Here is a 21,581-nt window from a genome sequence, read left to right on the forward strand (position 1 = left end):
TTAAAACACAAACAAGACAAGACATTGTGCAAAGACAAGACAAAAAAGTAGCAGCAATATTGACGTGTAGTAAGCAATATGAACATTGATGCAATGTATGGTATTTGCAATCTAGATAGATAGATATAGTCAATAGATATGTAATATAATAAATAAATAAATAAATAATAGATATAGATAATACAGAAATTATCAGTGAATGATAATAGTTGTTTAAGACGTTAAACTGCGTTTGTAAAATATGTCCTGTAGTGAAGGGAGAGGCACCCTAATAATGTTCTTTGCTGTCTTCACTATCCTTTGCAGGCCAGATATGTGGCAGTTGCCATACCAGACAGTGATGCAGCTGGTCAGAACACTCTCAATGATGCCTCTGTAGATCATGGTGAGGATGGAAGGGGGAAGACTTGCTCGCTTCAGCCGCCTCAGGAAGTGTAGTCTCTGCTGGGCTTTCTTGATTAGTGATGAGGTGTTATGCATCCATACGAGTTCCTCAGTTATGTGCACACCGAGGAACTTGGTACTCCTAACAGTCTCTACATCTAAACCATTGATGCTGAGTGGGATGTGGGCAGGATGTGATTTTCTGAAATCCACAATTATCTCTTTTGTCTTGTCGAGATAGATTGTTGTCTTTACACCATATGGACAGCCGTTCCACCTCATCTCTATATGCTGTTTCATCATCCTATATATATTGTCACGCACGAGCGCATGGGGAGCAGCTTAAGGACCCGAAGCTCATCGCGACAAGTCGTGCCAGGGGACACTGGCGGGGTACTAACCTCTCTCTCTCTCTCTCTCTCTCTGTAGAAAAGACGAAGTACCACCACCATAATCCTACCTGGACACCTAAGAGAACAACACTTTCACGTCCCTTTCTCTCCTCTGTTCCCCCACTTATGACGTCTACTACCCATCCACCATCACGCCTTCCCAGCATTCCACATTCTTAATTTCCGGTCCTGCTCTTTAAAATGTCCGTCCACCCATCCTTTTTGTCTGATGATTTGTTACAGTTATTTGACCCTTTTTGCTTTGCAGTATACGGGGCTAAACTCCCCAAATCTTTATGAGCATTTGTCCTTTATTCTACAATATACTATATGTTATTTTTTATTTCACACATTTATGATGCACCTGGACACATCATTTGTGATTGCACCTGGGGCCGTAGGATATTTCAGATCTTTTAACAATCATACAACCTCACGCAAGAGACCCTGCTAGGATGATCAGGCCTCAACTTGTGATCAAGCAGTACATGTTGTGTATGATCCCCACCTCTCTATTCACAGCCCTATTGAGGCTGTTTCCATGGTGTCTGTGAGCTTAAAGGCCATGTAGATTGATTGCCCTGCAAAGCCTCTACTGGCACTGGGAATGCTACCTCTGCCTCTGGAATTCACCTTCCAGTTCTTGGTATCTGTTCCACTTCTTCTCATATGTCTCCTTCATGTGGTCTTTCTAGGGAATAAGTGCAGTCACTGCAATTATACCTGGTAGCTTAAGTTGCTTTCTCAGGTCAACCTTCAGATGCCAGTCTTGTGTGGTAATAACAACTGCACTTGGGACTATTGGCTTTGGCTGAGGAGTCTTCCCTGCTGTGGCAAAGACAATTGCCTGCTTTACCAGGTAATGTACTCTGTTCTTTGTGATCCCATTGCTTCTCCTATCACTTTCAGCAACTGGTTGTGCCCTGTTCCCGGGGTCTTTGGGCAAACTGAACATGTCCTCTAAGGATTCTGTTCTTGAGCAGATTGAGAGTGTTGGTGCGTTGCTCTTAGTCTAGCAGAAGGGTTTGGATGGCTGGGAAGGTCATCCTACAGTGACTAGATTAGGAACCCGATAATAAGTGGCTCAGCTTTGCAAAGATCTGTCCAAGAGATCTTCTGGACCATTAACTGCACAAATCGTATTCATGCACACTGCTGTTATATCCACACTATCCTAGTGTATCATACATCCTCTTGACTTGCACACAACTCTTCTGGACCAGTTGGTGTCTTTCTTTCTTTTGTGCCTTACCATGGCAAGTTCATGCAAACAAGTCCTGTCTGTCCAGACATAACTAATCCCTCTAGAAGTATGTGCCACAGCCATGACTTAGTGTGGCAAATTGTGCCAAGTGCTCTCTGACCTTATCTGATTCTCATCTCCATTCTGGCTATGGCAAGTTAGAGTCTGATGAGTCTTTGTACGGAAGCATGTCACTTGCATGAGTTACTATGAATTCCTCAGTTAGACTTCTGCAAGGAGGCAATAGCTTGTTTCTCTGTCCATACAAATTGATGCTGTTCAGGATTCATGTTAGGCCTGGTCACCTCTGTAGAAAGTGGCTTGCAGTATTTTCTTGAAAAGGATCTAATCAGTGGTTAGTGGGAACTTGTAGACCAGTAACTGCCACAGGAACCATGTCATGATGCCATGTTGGTAGATCCAGGCCTTGAATTGTTTTGGCTGTCCTGGTTTTTCCACAACTAGCATCCTTCATTCCTGTAGAGCTATTCTTTTCATTCAAAGTGCTAGCAAAAATCATGACAAGGCTCTGGACTGATCTCTTGGTGACAGATTCTGATTACCTCCCTTTGAGGTTGACAAAACAGGCAATTTGTCCCTGAAGACTTTGTAGGATTCATCTGAATACAGTCAGTGAAGAGCTGTCACTGCCAGATTGTGCTTGAAGGCTCTGATGGGAGGCAGACATACACCAGATGTAGTTAGGGGCAAACAAGATCATTGGAGTGTTGCATCCAGTTTGATTCACTTCTCCATTATTATGTTGTTGTGGTGGTAGTTCTCAAACTGAAGCCATTGTAATAATCTAGAATGAGGTTTGTGATCTTACCTGGGATGCGAACCAGGCAAGTGCTACTTCTGTTGTCTTGAGGAATATTAGACCACAGCAGAATCTCCTGTTTTCCTGTGCAGCTTAAATCAAATGGATGACTGTGTGTTTGATTCTTCACCAAGTATCCCTCCTCCCCCACACCTTTTTCCACTGAGGTGATGATAAAGGAATTCCTCTGGAGATACTCCATTAGGAAACAATACTGCAAAATATTTTACCTTCTACACTGAAGAGTGAGATTATCTTGAATTGCTTGATGTTACTTGAACTCTCCTGCTCTGAAATCTGCAGATGCTCCACAAAGATCCACTGCTGAGCTACCTTCCTTCTTCTTCAATTCACCTTGAGGAATCTCCACAGTTTATATGAATGCTTGCAACACCACTTGTATACCTTGAAGGGTATTCCACTTCAGTCAGGTGCAGAAGTTACCTCTGCAGCTCTGACCACATCCTGGACCTGGCTCAGGAAAGATACCTTGATGTCAAATTCAGAGGTGGATGCTGGTGGTGTTACCAAAGCCCTGCACCTCCTTAGTTCTTGCTTTCTTATCCAGTCACTAAAGGTGCTAAGGATATTTGTCCAAATTTCACCTTTAGAAAGTGCAAGCAGGCTGTTTGGTGAATCTGAAAGTGAGTTGTATTGACGGCATCTTTTTTGGCCCAAGCTTCTCCCACAAGATTGTGTTGACCTGTGATAAACTGACCTTTTCCTACTTCGTTTCTCTCCTTCTAGGACTGTTCCTTTAGGGATCTTAATGCCTGCTATAATTGACTAATATTCATCTCCCATTATAGATTTCGCCTCTTCAATGGATCTGGGTACATGCCTCTCCTCTCTACCATACCTCTTGGTAGCAATGCCAATGATGATCGCTGTCATAGACTGCAGCCATTGTTCTATATCACTCTTGGATTTATTTATCTTCAAGGGTCATTTCCACATCCTCATTAAACTTAGGCCACATTTTCTCCTAGTTGGCTGGAGATCACTTGACCTGCAGGTGTTTTCACCTTCTGAACTAATGTAAGACCTGGCTCCTCCTGTATCTCACTAGATGCTATATCAATTTGGTTATGCACCTGCTCCTCCTTCTCACATTTTTTAGAAAATTTTACTCCAGAAGTGTTTTATCATTTTAAGATGTGTTACTAGAATGGATTGATTTGCTTTATCCCACTTTTATACTATAAGCAATACTGTTTAACTATCTAACATGTTTTATATTTTACATGAATAACATGCTGTAATGTATTTTATGGTTACTTAAAACCACTGGGTGCGCTCCAGTTTCTTTTCACCCAAACAAATCTGTTGCCAAGTAAAGCCTTTGCTCTAACTTGCTATTTAATTCTTAGAGTGTCACAATAACAAAAACTGACAGATGTAAGATACCATACTGAATTTCATGCAAGTTTGCACACATACCTTGTACAGGCTTGTGTGTATAAATGATCTAAAGCATTCTGCAGTCACTTCTATAAAAGTAAATATGAATGAAGCCCCTGACCTTTTATATAAATTTGGAAATATAAATAAAAACTATAAAATGTCTTTGGCACTGTGAAAGTGACTCTGTCTCTATACAAAGATTTGACTGTTCACTGTAACTATTACTATCCATCCATCCATTTTCCAACCCGCTGAATCCGAACACAGGGTCACAAGGGTCTGCTGGAGCCAATCCCAGCCAACATAGGGCACAAGGCAGGAACCAATCCCGGGCAGGGTGCCAACCCACCGCAGGACACACACACACACCAAGCACACACTAGGGCCAATTTAGAATTGCCAATCCACCTAACCTGCATGTCTTTGGACTGTGGGAGGAAACCGGAGCGCCCGGAGGAAACCCACACAGACACGGGGAGAAAATGCAAACTCCACGCAGGGAGGACCCAGGAAGCGAACCCAGGTCTCCTAACTGTGAGGCAGCAGCGCTACCACTGCGCCACCGTGCCGCCCACAACTATTACTAGTATTATTTTATTATTATTATTATCCATCCATTAATTTGCTAAATCTGCTTTGTCTAATTTTATTAACATTAAGAACCCAACCATATCTTGGCAGAATCAAGTGCAACACATGAAAAACTGTGGATTAGCTGTTAAACCTCCCTTTGCCTCTAGATGGAAGACCTTGATTTAATTACGCTGAAGAAGAGGCTTTCTGCCTTTTACAACCTGATTCTTTTTGAGTTCACTGCCTCATGAAGCATCAAGTGACTTCGTTCACAACTGAGATTCTTCTGCTTCCAAAGTGTTTAACGTACAGAGACTTATGAGGCAATTACTCCTTTGTTGAATGTAATGTTGCGGACAGTTGGTGCTGCTTTGATTCATCATGGTATGGCACAGGACATGGGATGGGATGGAAAAGGCGGGTGAGGGGCCTTGTTTGGGCTTATTTAGCATATTGATTGCATCTTGTTTTGACATATTGATTACTTTTTACTTCCATGTAAATAAAAATTTGGTGATAGCGTCAAAAATTTGCTAATGAGTTAAGTTTATATTCTGATTTTCTAATTTCGAAAAAAGTTGATTTTAGCATGTTGTTTGTATGTGTGTTTGTTTCTGTGCATGTCTGTGACAAACTGAAGTTGATTTTCATGTCTTAAAATTACCAGAGCACATGTTGGATGATGAACAGAAATAAATGAGTACACAAAAACACACAAATCTAAATATGTAGGTTGATATGGGCAGAGTCATTAAGTCACCGAGTGTGTTGGGGGCTCTGCACAAAAGAACACACCTGGGACAGCTTATGCTGAAGCACGGGTACTAACCTCTCTTCCTTTTCCAGGCAAAGAATGGATGAGGAGGCCACAAAGGACTAATGACCTCACTTCCAGATCATCCCTCAAGGCATGACTCTTCCGGTCCTGTCCCTTTATAAGGAGTTAGATAGATTGTTTGGATAGAGGTCATAATTATAAGATTTTTTTACATTGTACTTTTCTAGCTGCAGGCCTGGATGTCTGTTATTCTTCAGTAAGAAAATGAATATCCCTGAATTCAAGCAAACAGTCACGGGATGTCTAAGTTGGTTATCAAAGCATACATACATACATACATACATAAACACAGTACATACATATGCACTAGAGGATCTAGGCACATGCTCACCTCACTTTCACTCACAACCAACAAATGTAGAGCCATCTATTAACCTTAAATGCAAGTCTTTGATGTTTGAGCTTTCATAGTAGTATTGCTATAATAATTGCTTCAATGTAGGTGGTAGAAAATGAATACTATTTTCTAAAAATAATTACCTAAAAAGTCATATAGCAGAAAAAATACAAATGAGAAGTAGATAGATAGATAGATAGATAGATACAAATGGAGGAATAAAAGATATATTTGCACTTAAAGGTGGGTTACATCAAGGTTCATTATTAAGCCCATTTGCACTAGTTATGGATGTTATTGCTGGAAGAATAATAGTGGGATCCATGGTGGATACTGTTTGCAGATTGCACTGTGCAATGTAACACTACTAAGAAAGTTGTGGAAACTGGAGCAGTAGAGAATAGCTATGAAGGATAGATGCCTTAAGACTAGTAGGAATATCTAAGAGTTAAGAGATAAGAACAAGATTAAGATGTTAACCTTCAGGAAGAAAGGCTAGTAAGGATGGAAAAGATCAAATATCTCAGATTGATAATAACAAAAGGTGAAGAGCTAGATCTAGAAATAAACCATAGTATGCAATCAGGTTGGAAAAATTGGAAAAGGGTATCAGGAATTTTATGTGACCTTAGAAGTGGAAGAGTGAAGGGTAAAGTGTATAAAACAGTGATCCGACCAGCATTGATGCATGGATCAGAAACCTGGAAGCCACTGAAATTAGGATATTTAGCTAGATGTGCAGGTTAACAAAGCTCAGTAAGATCAGGAATGAGAGAATCAGAGGTTCAGTTAGAGTTGGGGAAATCACAAAGAAAATACAGGAAAGAAGGTTAAAGTGGTATGTGCATGTCTTGAGAATAAAAGTAAATAATGTGTGGGGAGAAGAATCATGCATATGGAGGTGTCAAGACAGAGGAGAATTGGATGACCAAAAAAGAAAGTGGATGGACTTTGTGAAGAGGGGTCTAAGGTGAAAGGGGTGTCAGGCAAGGAAGTGTACAACAGACAAAAATGGATTAGCCCAGTCAAGTCTAGCAACCCCACATGAAAGTGGGAAAAGCTTTAGAAGAAGAGGGAGACAGCAGAAAATGCATTTCCTTATAATAAAATTTACCCTTTCTGATAGCATTTCAAACGCTTGTTCAGTTTCAAATGATTAAATATTACTTTAAATAAATCTCTTGACTTATCTTGGTTTTGTTTAATGTATATCACTGTAAAAATCTCTTCCCCATACAGCCATTCATCCATGAATAAACTCCTCTTTTAAACCTTAATCCATGTCATTGTTGCAGGGAGTGCTTATCTCATCAGCTTGAGGGATGTGGCAAAAACCAACACTGGGCAGGTTGCTGGTCCCTCACAGGGCACACAAAGACACTAACACTCCCTCACACACATTACAAATGCAAAATCAGTAACTTGCATATTTTAGGGATGCAGAAGTGTAGCACAGTGAGAAAAAAAAGTGAAAATATTACATTCATGGTGCCCAGGCAGGACTAAGACTGTTGTTTAAAAGTGTAATAAATAAGCTGCAAAATGGTGTTAATTGTTAAAGTAAATATTAGCACCGATCCATAATGTGTTTAGATCCACTTTTAATTCAATTTAATTTTATTTAGAACACTGCCTTTAGGAGCCCTATAATGAACTGGCATCCTATTCAGGGCTGTTTCCACTTCACACTTAGGCTCCAGTCCCCCATGACCATGAACTGGATTAAATGTGCTTAGGAATGCTTGGTTGTGTTATTTCTATTTAGATAGACTCTGAATAGATACCTATTTATAAAAACAGTACCATTCAATTAATACACAAAGCACCTCACAATGTATGCATAAAATATACATGAATTTTATAATAATAATAATAATAATAATAATAATAATTATTATTATTATTATTATATGAATATTCATGCAAATATAAGTCAAGCATTTTTGTATTTTTCAGAATCTTTAGGCAGCTAACAGTGGAAACATTAGTAAACTTTGAAGTCAAACAAAACAAACATGTATTAGTAAGATGATAGGTCAGGGTCTGATGCCCTTTGAAGAACCAGCAGACACTTTGAAATTGATTTATTACTGACCACACACACATACCACAGGCATATGTTTCAACATCAGATACGTTGTTAATACAAATAGCAGGGCATGAACTTTTTAACCCTTACTGAGGCTCTTCCACCCATGAAACTGATATGCTTTGTGACCTTTTAGAAATAAGCATTACTAACCAAATTATATTTGAAAGTTAGAATCATAAAAGACTAAATTTATTATATGATTTCTTGCTATTGGACATAAACCAGTAAAAGACACTTTATGCAGTTGATCAAAACTTGCTTTTTTTAAAATAAACTGCCAAAAGCTCTTACAGAAAATGTTTCCTGCTTCATATATAAATTTCATAATTTGAAATAATTTCATAAGTTGTTTGACATGCTTGAATGCATCTTGCTAATGAATTTTCATTACTTTATGGTTGATCTTATTTTAAAACAAGAAAGCCAAAAGTTCTTATTTGAAAACTTTTCACTCATCTTTGATCACTAAAACTTATACAATACCTATATAGCCATTATTTTCTAGTTTGTATTTGTAATTAATTTAGACCACTTTGCAGAGATCTATTTTTACTTTAACATTAAAAAGTATTTTTCTGTTGATCAGTATCAAAAAAGCGAGATTAAATTGTCCGTGATTCAATGTTTTGTATCAATAATAATATATGGGGTTGAAAACTTTTTACAGGCACTACACATACCAATTATGAAAGATTATACTGTGAGCAACACAGTGGTATAGTGGTTAGCAATGCTGTTTCACAGATCCAGAATGCTGGTTTTGAATCCTGACCAGGTCACCACTGGGTGAGGTTTTCATGTTCTCCCTGTGTCTGAATGAGTTTGTTCTAGCTTCACCCCCAGTGTTTGTGAGTTTGGTTAACTAGCATCTCCATAATGACTCTGTATGAGTGCATGGAATTGTGTACATAAAGGTACCATATAAACTGCCACCCAGACCAGCAATGGTTAACCTGCTTTGCATGCCGTGCTGCCAGAATTGACTCCAGTTCCTTTGACTCTGAACTGGATTAAGCGAGTTTGGTAATTTGTGGATAGAGGGGGATTTTATTTCTGGAAAAAAATGAACACTTTTACTGGCATGTTAAATATAATTACCATATCAAGGAGGTCATTCATTCAATGCTTTGAATTTATCTGTCTTGAATTTTCTCTAGATGTCAAAATGTTGAGTCCCTTTGGTCCAATAATGAAACTTCAGTTCTTCTTTAATACCTTCTAAAGTGGACATTATTTAAGTGGCAGCATACCTCTCCAATCATTGTCCTCTTTATGAACTATACAAAATGTTCTAATAGATGCCTGGTCATAATATAGTAATTACTTAGGTTACCTCAAATTCTGAGAATATATACACAATGATACCAAAAAATAAAACTCCAATATTGATCAGTGCTTTAGTTAATAACAGAAAAGAGGAGTACAGTAAGATGAGAGTTGAATAATAAAATGATCAAAAAATTAAAGGAACACTTTGATAACACATCAGATCTCAATGGGAAAAAAATCATGCTGGATATCTATAATGATATGGACTGGGTAATGTGTTCAGAACAAAAGGATGCCACATTGTTTGATGGAAATGAAAATTATCAACATACAGAGGGCTGAATTCAATGACACCCCGAAAATGAAATTGAAAAAATGAAGCAGCCGGCTACTCCACTGTGACAGAATTTCATTGCAGCAACTCAAAATCACACTCAGTGGTTGGCCCCCACATGATTGTATGTATGCGTCGGGGGTTTTGGGGGGAGGTTCATGCTCCTAATGAGACAATGGATGGTGTCCTGGGGGATCTCCTCCCAGATCTGGACCAGGACATCACTGAGCTCCTGGACAGTCTGAGGTGAAACCTGGCGGTGTTGGATGGACCGAAACATAATGTCCCAAAGGTGCTCTATTGGATTTAGGTCAGGCAAGCATGGGGGCCAGTCAATGGTATCAATTTCTTCATCCTCCAGGAACTGCCTGCATACTCTCGCCACATGAAGCCAGACATTGACATGCACCAGGAGGAACCCAGGACACACTGCACCAGCATAGGGTCTGACAATGGGTCCAAGGATTTCATCCCAATACCTAATGGCAGTCAAGGTGCCATTGTCTAGCCTGTAGAGGTCTGAGGGTCCCTCGATGGATATACCTCCCCAGCCCATCACTGACTTCACGTCTGTCACATGTGCTTAGGGTGAACCTGCTCTCATCTGTGAAAAGCACAGGGCACCAGTGGTGGACCTGCCAATTCTGGTATTCTAATGCAAATGCCAATCGAGCTCCACGGTGCTGGGCAGTGAGCACAGGGCCCTGATTGTTCGGTCAGAAACATTCACACCAGTGGCCTGCTGGAGGTCATTTTGTAGGGCTCCGGCAGGGCTCATCCTGTTCCTCCCTGCCCAAAGGAGCAGATACCGGACCTGCTGATGGGTTAAGGACCTTCTATGGTCCTGTCCAGCTATCATAAAGTAACTGCCTGTCTTCTGGAATCTCCTCCATGACCTTGAGACTGTGCTGGGAGACACAGCAAACCTTCTGGCAATGGTACGTTTTGATGTGCCATAATCGAGAAGTTGGACTACCTGTGCAACCTCTGTAGGGTTCAGGTATCACCTCATGCTACCAGTAGTGACACTAACTGTAGTCAAATGCAAAACATGCATGACAATAATGAGTGCAACTGACTGATGACCTGTAAACTAAGACCAACAAATTAGCCAAGCATGTACAGCTTCTATACAGGGAAAAAAGCACAGAAAGATACCTATGCAAGCTTCATTTGAGAACAATAGATTCAGATACCCAATCCATCTCTGACTTAACTGCAGCCATTAAATATGCTTCTCAAACTGCTACATTGAAGAATTACTTATCCTTTGAAAAGTTAGTAGCATTTAAAGTGTTATAGTAGCGTTCTTGCCAAATTGCTAACAAGAAAATCTCAAATAAATTCAAAATATAAATGTTCTTGAACTATGGTATCATTTCTACTGAGGACCAATGCAAAAATAGCTTTGTAGACATTTTGTCTTATTATATTTTAGATAACGTGGAAGAAACATGATATTTAAGCTGCATATGATAAGGCTTTTTTCAAGTGTAAACATCCATATAAGGGCTGTATACAGAAAGGGGAGATAAGGCAAAGGTCGAGTAACAGATTATTTTATGTAATGGTTTTATCTGGAATTTTCCAAATAGAGACGCATAGGTAAAAAATATATTCTTACATTGCATGCCTTTATGCCTCTAATTGTGAAGATTTGATAACAGTTCTGTCACTCTTTTTGCCTGCAGTTTGCTTTTGGTTCTTCTTGTCACATGACAGAAGGGAGCAAGTAAAAAAAAAAGATAAAGAATCGCCAAGGAGCTTGGAAAGAGACCTGCATAAAATCAGGAACCACAATGCTAATGCAAAGTGCCCTCTTCAAGCACTTTCATTTATTTTTGACCTTTCCTATTTTCTGAATACTGCCTTTATTTTACTATTTGATATCTTTGATTGTTCTTGCTGATCTTCTTTTGTAGTATGACCATCTGCTTCCCTGCTTTTATGATATTTATATCATGTCAGTCATCATGTTCTATTGATTCATCCAAATCTGCACACCAACCAATATTTGCACTGCTAGCTGCACTTTACAGGGTAACATGCCACAATGAAGTGCAGTGGCCTGATTTTTTCTGCACAGATGCTGGTGCCAAGGGACTATGATTAGCATATTTCCGTCTCTGTGTGCACACCAGGCTGCTGCTTGTCTGATGAATGATAATAAGAGCAGTTATTTCACCTGCTACTGCCGTTGTCACTATGGTTTAACATTTGAGTGTTGTCCTATTCAAATCAGCATTGCTAACTAGCCCTGGGACATTTTCTTTCAAATCAAGCCATGTGGAGACAGCTTGGGAGTATATAGAGTAAGACTAATGTGCATGACTATTCCTATCTTCACTAAAGTGTCCTAGAGACTTTTGTTCTGATCAGGGGCTGCCTTCCTCTGCTTTGCCAATTCAAGAAGTTAATTCAGCATTAGATGTCTGCTAAAATAAAGCTAAAATGAAAGTAAGTGCTATTTTTCTGTAATGTTGTAGTGTTTTATTTTTCCAATACAGATGTGACTTCAGTAGAAAAAAGAAAGTGCTGCTCCTAGCTGTGGTTATGACAAGGGAGCCTGTGAGCATGGTCCCTCTGCAAAATACAGTGTTTAGTGATAGGGCAGCAACAGTCTGGCACCCTAAGGCTGGCCATACACTGCGATTTTTAGAAATTGTGGTCAAGCGACTACTCACACTGAATGATTGAGTCAGCAATCATATATGTAAATACTCAATGTGTACAAGCATGTTTAGTCTGATTGACACGCCATGATGTGGGCACTCAGACTATATGTGTACATGACCCCAAAAGAGAATTTAACCCTTTGACATTTTCTAATTAAGCTTTACCCATTCAAAAGAAAAATGTCAACAAACAAAAGAACGGGGTGCTGACTCTTGCTGTACTGTGGTTTGAAAATACAAAGAAAAGAAAGAGATTAGCTGGACAGGCAGATGGTTGGGAATCATGGACAGTATAGTCTGTCTATTTTAAATTAGAAGTTTGTAATCTATGTAATTTACCTCTGTGTGTGTTTGTGTTGGGTTCCTCTAGTAATCATTTAGTAAGAAGCTTTTTTTATATTGGCCATTTAGTTCTATGTATGTTGGCATATGATAGCTTGTCAAAATCAAAAAGATGAAAATGAGAATGACAACGGCAATACCTAATATATAATATCTAACCCCTATACTACAACATACTGAAATACAATACCAATCATTTCTTAATATAATTGTTCTCTTCAAAATCAAATTCAATATGCCACCCAGCCGACCTGTTGAAGTTACTATTATTTTTAGTCATGGTATTCATCTCTTTTCATGTTATAATATAAATGTGAAAGGGTTTCATGATTTTCGCTGCATAATGAATTTCAGGAACTTTGATGACAACATCAGAAAATTGGTTTGTGAGCTACTCACAATACAAGACAGATGACAAAAAATTGTGACATGACAGAAATTTTTCCAATTGTATGACAGTCCAGTTTTACAATGCAACTGGACATTGCAACCACTCGTATACTGCATGTCAAGGTGGATGATTTTTGCCGACTCAGAAAATCAGTCTTGACTGCAAATTGGGCTTAAATTCATAAATAAAATCACATAATGTATAAAAAATAAGGGCTTCCTAAACTCATTTCTGTGACTGCAAGTTTTCTGTTAGAACCATCGTCCTAATAAGTGACTCTTTCTTATAATCACTTTGATTTCTTTGTTTATTCCCATTCTGTGAAAAGAAACTGTAGTATATCAGTGAAAATAGCCAACTTTTTATTTTGATTTATACAGTATATATTATAGTTAATATGTGAAAAAATATGATGAACATTCACAAAATTTTAAAAAATAGCTTTTAATTTAAAATAATATGAACGTCTGTTACTTAAGCTAAAAATAGAGAATGATTTTTGTTCCCTGTATAATCAGTTCTTGTTTAAGTTTGACACAAAGTCAGCACTTTATTCAGCTCTGTTGTATACTTTTCATCCAAAGCAGTTTTCATTTTAAGTGCATAGATTACTGAAGTGAACTATTTTTAGCTGACTGAACTTTACTCCAATGTTTTAAATCCTAAAATGCTAACAGTACTACTTTGAAAATGTCACTGTGTACAAACTTCTAAAAGAGTCACAGAAAAGAAAAGATATTAACCACAGAACATGCAGGAGCTGCCTACTTCCTCTTTTGTGCATATACATATTGCTAGATGTCTGTGATGTACTGTTATAATGTTACATGAAGTTTAAATGAAATAGAAATGGAAAAATGAAATAGAAATGTAAAACTAATTATAAAAAACAATGAGTCATGGACAACTCTGTGGTGAAAGTAACAACTGGAAAACTTAACATATTTGGTAAAGCATTTGCAGTTAATCAAAAATAAAAAACTACATATTTAAAAGGGTAACAAGGAAGAAAAAGCAATCTCCATAGTTTGTGTAACATAACATTCTAAAACCCACTTAATCGAATTCAAGATACAGGAGACCACAGCTTAGAGAATCCCAACAGCCCAGGGTGTAAGTTGGTTAACAAGCTGGCGACTGCAGGAAAGCCTGATGCAGACTTCAGGATGCCTGCAACCTGAGAGAAGATTTGTTTTCAGGCAGAGTAAGAGTCCAGATCTTAATCCAATTCTACATTTGTGGCTTGACTTGAAAAATATTGCTCACTCACAATCCCCATGCAACTAGACAGAGCTTGAACAGTCTTGCAAAGACAAATGTGGGAAAATTGGAGAGTCCAGAAATGCAAAACTGATAGAGAGAGATACCTGTCCACACAGATGCAAAGTTGTCATGGCTGCAAATGGGGAAACCATTAAATAGTACTTGATGTCGAGGGGGTTGAGGGACTTATGCAATCAATTATTTTGTTTTTTATATTTGTAATTAATTTAGATCTTTTTGCAGAGATCTGTTTTTACGTTGACATTTTTCTGCTGATTAATGTCAAAGAAGTCAATCCACTATGATTTAATGTTGTAGAACAAGAACATCTACTCCTTCTAAATGACCTGCATGGGTTACATACGGTACAAACTAACTGTTTCTGTAGAACCTACCTGAATGAACAAATTTCCCTATGTGACCTCACTAAAGGTGGATAATTCATTAAAAGCAATGATGTTGATCAAAAACAGACATGCTACATGAACTAAAGAATTAGACTTTGTAAATTAGAATATGCTTTCGTCCATTTTAAACCCCTTCTTACATTTATAGAAGGTATCCTAAAGGCAATAGCAGCAAGTCAGGAATTAATATTGGATGAGACACCAGTCCATTACAGGACACCGTCAAGAAAACTCCATCAACCACTGACAACAGGCCTGTCAGAATAAGGCGGAAAGTTGGAGTACATCGACACAGGTAGAATGTGCAAACTTTCCCCAAAATAAGCTAGATATTAAACTAGGTGCTCTGGGGCCATGTGGAACCAGCACATCAAATAAAAAACAATAAAACATTATGTAGATTGCTTTAAATGTACGAGGAGAGACATAAAAATAACCAGACTGGGCTTGGGGCTTTCCTGGAAAATGGTCTGGAGGTCGGCTGGACATGAATCATAGAACTATATCCCCTCCTACACGTCCTCTCAAACAACCAACCGGCTAAGTATATTCTGTGAATAACCCAGTCAGTATTTGCACAACAATCGCTACACAAGTTGCCGCAATAATGTCGGGTGAAAAATTCGAACAGGGAATCAACATCAAATTTCTCACGAAATTGAACAAAATGGCCACAGAAATTTATGAAATGATAAAAAACAGTGTACGGTGATAACAGTTTGTCTTGCATTAAAGTTTTTGAGTGGCACAAACGTTTCAAGGAAGGACAAGAAAATGTGGAAGACATTCAATGCCCAGGTCGCCTACGCTCGTCTCGGACGGATGAAAACATCAAAATGGTGAATCAGATTGTTTGAAATGATCATTGCCTAGGTGTTATCTCAGAGTTGGCTGGTATTGGCAGGGAATCAGTGAGACGCATTTTGCACGAAGAACTTCACATGACAAAAGTTTGTATAGAAGGTGACAATATTTAGTGTGCTATAATTCATCAATAAATTTTTGTGTCTCACATCGCATATTATTATTCTAGTACCATAGGTTTTAATGATATAGTCTGTTAAACTGAAAATAACTTGTGGTATATCTTTGCAAGAAATTACTTCACTGACACATAGGGTTTATTGCAAAAAGCAGTTTTGAATAAACTGCAAATTAAAAGACGGTCATTTTTTATCAACCAAATTTTACTCACATTTATCATGTAGTTGGTTAGTTATTTAAACTTAAACTTGTTTTCAAAGCATTTGTTGAGAAAACAAATGTATCATTTTAGATAGATAGGTGAAAAATACAGTTACATCTAGAACCACTCAAATGCACTGTGTTAAACTTTGGTTAGTTCCTACTTTGCATCCACTGTTGATACGGATAGGCTCAGACCTCCTTTACCCTGACATTTTTTAATGGATTATAATGAATGCAAGGATGGCATTGTGTTAAAAACATTAGCTGCAATTATATGACATTTAATCATCAGTACAGATTCTTGTATAGCAAACATGCAGGATTTGAAATGAACAGTACCAAAGTGGCACAGGACCCAAGAATTCAAAGGACAGGCCAAAGAAAAAGGAAAAAAAAAGTTGTGATTATATATCTAGATTTCTATGTGAGAAAAAATGGGGTAAGACTAAAAGGTGAAGTTGGTATCTGTTTTGTCTTGGTAGAATAATACAGTATATTACTTTACTTTCACCCTTTTGTATTAATAATATGTAGCCTTTGTCAGAATGCCTCAAATCTCATAGACTTACCACTGTTTATAAGGTATTGCACCATAAAACTTCTCTCCACCTTCCCTTCTACATTTATAACCTCAGGCAATTAGGTGTAGTAAAAGACAAGCAGGAGTTAAGTTACAATTTAAATAATGTATTATTGATAATTTTGATAAATAATAACAATATGCAAAGTACATTTGAATGTTGGCAATGTCATACAACTTAATAAATGTTGATGTGTAGTTTCAGGCAGCACACAGACTTGTTAGTTACTTAAAATGTCTCTAGTTAAGGCATCATTTGTGGTCAGTTTTCTTCAGAACAGGTCGCATGCCTGTCTCAATATGGCTGCCGAGCTGTGCTCTTCATTGCATAGTCCTTTTCAGTTCGTGGTGTGAGATGGTCTTTCATCAGTTTGGTAAGAGAAGGGGGGAGGGGGTGGTAAAACAAGCAAATGTATAGGTTTTCTGTCCAACCCCTAGAGCCAATAGGGCGTCATGGTACTTAACCCCTTAACCGCCCTCTGCCGGATATATCCGGCACCGTTGTTTTATTTCTAACGCCATACTGCCGGAATTATCCGGCACATTTGCCTGTGGTTATATGAATGCCTGGCAAGTAGTATAACTGACGGTTTGGCGTGGGTATTATTACTACGTTGTATTTCGACAAGTCTGTGGTTGTTTTGGCAGGTCATGTGACGTGATTCGCATGTAACAGCTGTGAATATGGCGAAACGTAAACTGACTTCAAGTGAGGCTTTGCAGGCGATTTTGGACAGTTCTGATCATGATTGTAGCAGTTCTGAAGAAGATTTTAGCGACAGTGATGAGCAGCAACGTGCGCTGCATGATACTGTGAATGAAGACGCATCGGATGACGGCGCTGAGTGGGTGTATCCCCAGCATCTCAGCTGGGCTGCTGCCCGTGGTGAACTACCTTTTCTGCATTCGTTTGAGGGAACGTGTGGCTTTATTGTTGATGTAAACAATTACACTGCTGAGCAGTTTTATGAGCTGTTTGTGTCACCTGATTTGATCAGACATTTTGTTCATCAGACAAATCTGTATGCAGCACAGTTTATTGAGAAAAATCCCAATTTACCTCCACATTCCCGTGTTCGTGCTTGGTTTGACACTGATGAAAACGAAATGAAAAAATTCATTGGGATTTTGATGTTGATGGGAATAATCAGAAAACCAGATATTGAGATGTACTGGTCTACAGATCCTATGTATGCAACACCTATTTTTGCAGCTGTCATGACACGTAATTGATTCTCTTTGCTGCTGAAATTCTTTCATTTGAATGACAACAGAAACGAGCCAGATAAGAAAGATCCAAACCGCGACCACTTGTTCAAGCTACGTCCTTTGATTGATCATTTATTTGAAGCATTTCAGTTGCCCTACATGCCAGGACCGTCAGTTGCAGTTGATGAAAGTTTATTGTCGTGGAAGGGCCGCTTACAGTTTCGACAGTATCTACCATTGAAAAGGGCACAGTTTGGTATCAAGATGTTTTGCTTAGCTGAGAATTCAGGTTACATTTATAGATTTCGTGTATACACTGGCAACTTGCACAACATTTAGTGGTCAATACTGCCCAGGAGTTACCCAGGTAACTCAAAGGAATGCCTCCTAAGTACTTCCAGTAAAACCTGTGAGGCTATCGCTGTATTTTTCAATCAAAAAATGAATGATATTAGAAATAACATAGTATATCTCCCCAACACTAAGGATCCCCCGAAACCCCAGTACTCCATAATAAATAAATTAGAGTCTTTCACTAGGATAGATTTACCTGATTTACATAAAATAATTTCTCAAATGAAACCATCCACCTGTGCCCTTGACCCAATACCAACAAATTTTTTCAAAGAAGTATCGGGTGTGCTTATTGATAATGTTCTTGACATAGTAAATTTGTCATTAGATACGGGGGTCTTCCCAGACTGTCTTCCCAGACTGTCTTAAGACTGCGGTAGTTAAACCCCTACTTAAGAAAAATAATCTCGACCCCTCTGCTCTTGAAAATTATAGACCCATCTCTAACCTGCCTTTCTTAAGTAAAATTCTAGAGAAGGCAGTCATTATGCAGTTAAATGAGCACCTCAATAAACATGCTATTCTTGATAAATTTCAGTCAGGTTTTAGAACAAATCACAGCACAGAAACTGCACTCGTTAAAGTAGTAAATGACTTGCGGGTAAATGCAGACAGAGGCCATTTATCTGTTCTCATCCTCTTAGATTTGAGTGCCGCATTTGACACTATTGATCATAATATTCTTAAGAATCGCCTTAGTCAATGGGTGGGCCTCTCTGGCAGTGTCTTAAACTGGTTTGAATCCTACCTGGCAGGGAGAAAATTCTTTGTTAGTTGTGGTAATTATAACTCAAAGACACATGATATTCTATATGGTGTTCCACAAGGCTCTATCCTGGGTCAGCTGCTCTTCTCAATCTACATGCTTCCATTAGGTCAGATTATCTCGGGACATAACGTGAGCTACCACAGCTATGCTGATGACACACAGCTGTATTTATCAATAGCACCTGATGACCCCAAATCTCTTGATTCGCTAACACAATGTCTAACCTGTATCTCAGAATGGATGAATAGTAACTTTCTCAAATTAAATAAAGAAAAAACCGAAATCTTAGTGATTGGCAATAATGGATACAATGAGGCTATTAGAAATAAACTGGATGCATTAGGATTAAAAGTCAAATCGGAGGTAAAAAGCTTAGGGGTAACCGTTGATTGTAATCTGAATTTTAAATCGCATATTAATAAAATCACTAGGACAGCATTTTTTCACCTAAGGAACATAGCAAAAGTTAGACCTCTTATATCATCGAAAGATGCAGAGAAATTAGTTCATGCGTTTGTCTTTAGTCGGCTAGATTACTGTAATGCACTCCTCTCAGGACTACCCAAAAAAGACATCAATCGTTTGCAGTTAGTGCAGAATGCAGCTGCTAGAATCCTTACCAGGAAAAGAAAATCCGAACACATTTCTCCAGTTTTGATGTCACTACACTGGTTACCTGTGTCATTCAGAATTGACTTTAAAATTCTGCTTATGGTTTATAAAGCTTTAAATAATCTCGCCCCGTCTTATATATCGGAATGTCTGACACCTTATATTCCAAATCGCAACCTCAGATCCTCAACTGAGTGTCTCCTTAGAATTCCAAGAGCAAAACTTAAAAGAAGTGGTGAGGCGGCTTTCTGCTGTTATGCACCTAAAATCTGGAATAGCCTGCCAGTAGGAATTCGCCAGGCTAATACAGTGGAGCACTTTAAAAAACTACTGAAAACACATTACTTTAACATGGCCTTCTCATAACTTCACTGTAATTTAATCCTGACACTCTGTATATCCAATTCATTATAATAACTATTCATTCAAAATTTGTACTAACCCCTACTCTCTCTTCTGTTTCCTTTTCCGGTGTCCTATTGGTGGTGGCTTGTGCCACCACCATCTACCCAAAGCACCATGATGTTCCAACAATGATGGATGGATTAAAAGCCAGAAGTCTGTATAACCATCAGCATCAAGTGACTCCGTGAGAACCCTAACTACAAAGAGGACTATTTCATTTATGTTAGGTAGAATGCCCAAAGGGGACTGGGCGGTCTCGTGGCCTGGAACCCCTACAGATTTTATTTTTTTCTCCAGCCTTCTGGAGTTTTTTTTTGTTTTTTCTGTCCACCCTGGCCATCGGACCTTACTCCTTTTTATGTTAACTAAGGTTGTCTTATTTTAATTTCTTATTTGTCTTTTATTCTTCTTTTCTTCATTATGTAAAGCACTTTGAGCTACTTTTTGTATGAAAATGTGCTATATAAATAAATGTTGTTGTTGTTGTTGTTGTTGTTGAATAAATGTAAAAAATGTAAAAAAAATGTAAAAAAGTAAAAAAACGAAAATTGTTCAGATTTCGCCTGGCTTGGGGAATATTTAGGGAGTTGGCGGTTAAAGGGTTAAAGGCTTCTGATACAAGACAGTTCCAAACAGCCATACTTCAGACCAATGGGAGGACATAATACCTTCACACTTGCCCTCCAAACCATGTGTTAAGGTAAAGCTTGGCAGCTTGGCAGCCTAGCTTTCCTGTGGGGGTTGACTGAGAGGCTTCAGGAGAGAAATATTAGCCAAACTTGTTTTAGGCACTTTTCCCAACCCTGTCGTAAAATTACAAAGAGACTCATTCCTAAAAGGGGGCTAAACATGAATACTTCTCACTAATGTAACACTAATATTACATTGCTTTGCCTAAGTTACGAATAAAGACATACCAAATATTTATCAACCTGTATGCAAAATTTCCCATCACAACAGTATCTTAGAATAAATCTACCAATAGGACCACTGTAAAAGGGCATTTATCAAAAGTTGTCAAGAAACCAGAGTACTTTCGCAGTGGTAGTACTGCTGCTTTGCAGTAAGGAGACTGTGGAAGATTGTGGGTTCGCTTCCCGGTTCCTCCCTGTGTGGATAGCGCTTTGAGTACTGAGAAAAGCGCTATATAAATGTAATGAATTATTATTATTATTATGATAAAACTATTAGACAGACAGACAGACAGACAGAGATAGATAGATAGATAGATAGATAGATAGATAGATAGATAGATAGATAGATAGATAGATAGATAGACAATTTTAACACATAGAGAATGTATTTAGTTCCAATTGCTAATAATATTCAAGATTTTAATCAGTAAGTTTGATAGGAGAATTGATCTGAATAATGATAAATTTTATAATTTCAGAAAAAAGCTGACTTACATATCGCCATATATGAGCCCATAGATGTCACTAATATTCCAGTGGTAGGCACCTCTGAGAACTATGACCAACAATGCGATAATGAAGGCAGGAAGTCCCCAACTGAGGGTGAAAAAAATCAAATATCGTCGTTCTGTGTGCTCATCATTCATCACCAGTACTTGCCAGAAGTTGACAGCCTGCAAGAAAAAAATAATATATTCAGATCATTTACCTAATTCGATATTTTTTTAAAAAGCATATTGATTTAGTTTTGAAATAAGTTGACTTTCTACACTACACATCCATTTT

General features: G+C 38.3%; 1 protein-coding gene across 1 annotated transcript in view; it reads right to left on the reverse strand.

The window, feature by feature from the left end:
• Positions 1–21,581, reverse strand: part of adgrv1 (adhesion G protein-coupled receptor V1) — a 697,787-nt gene that overhangs the window by 110,255 nt on the left and 565,951 nt on the right. Inside the window, exon 85 of the mRNA XM_051930189.1 lies at positions 21,291–21,469. Within this exon, the coding sequence (XP_051786149.1) occupies positions 21,291–21,469 (179 nt within the window). The remainder of the gene's footprint in view (positions 1–21,290; positions 21,470–21,581) is intronic.

This window comes from Erpetoichthys calabaricus, chromosome 7 (genome assembly GCF_900747795.2).
Source record: "Erpetoichthys calabaricus chromosome 7, fErpCal1.3, whole genome shotgun sequence".
Taxonomy (NCBI): Eukaryota; Metazoa; Chordata; class Cladistia; order Polypteriformes; family Polypteridae; genus Erpetoichthys; species Erpetoichthys calabaricus.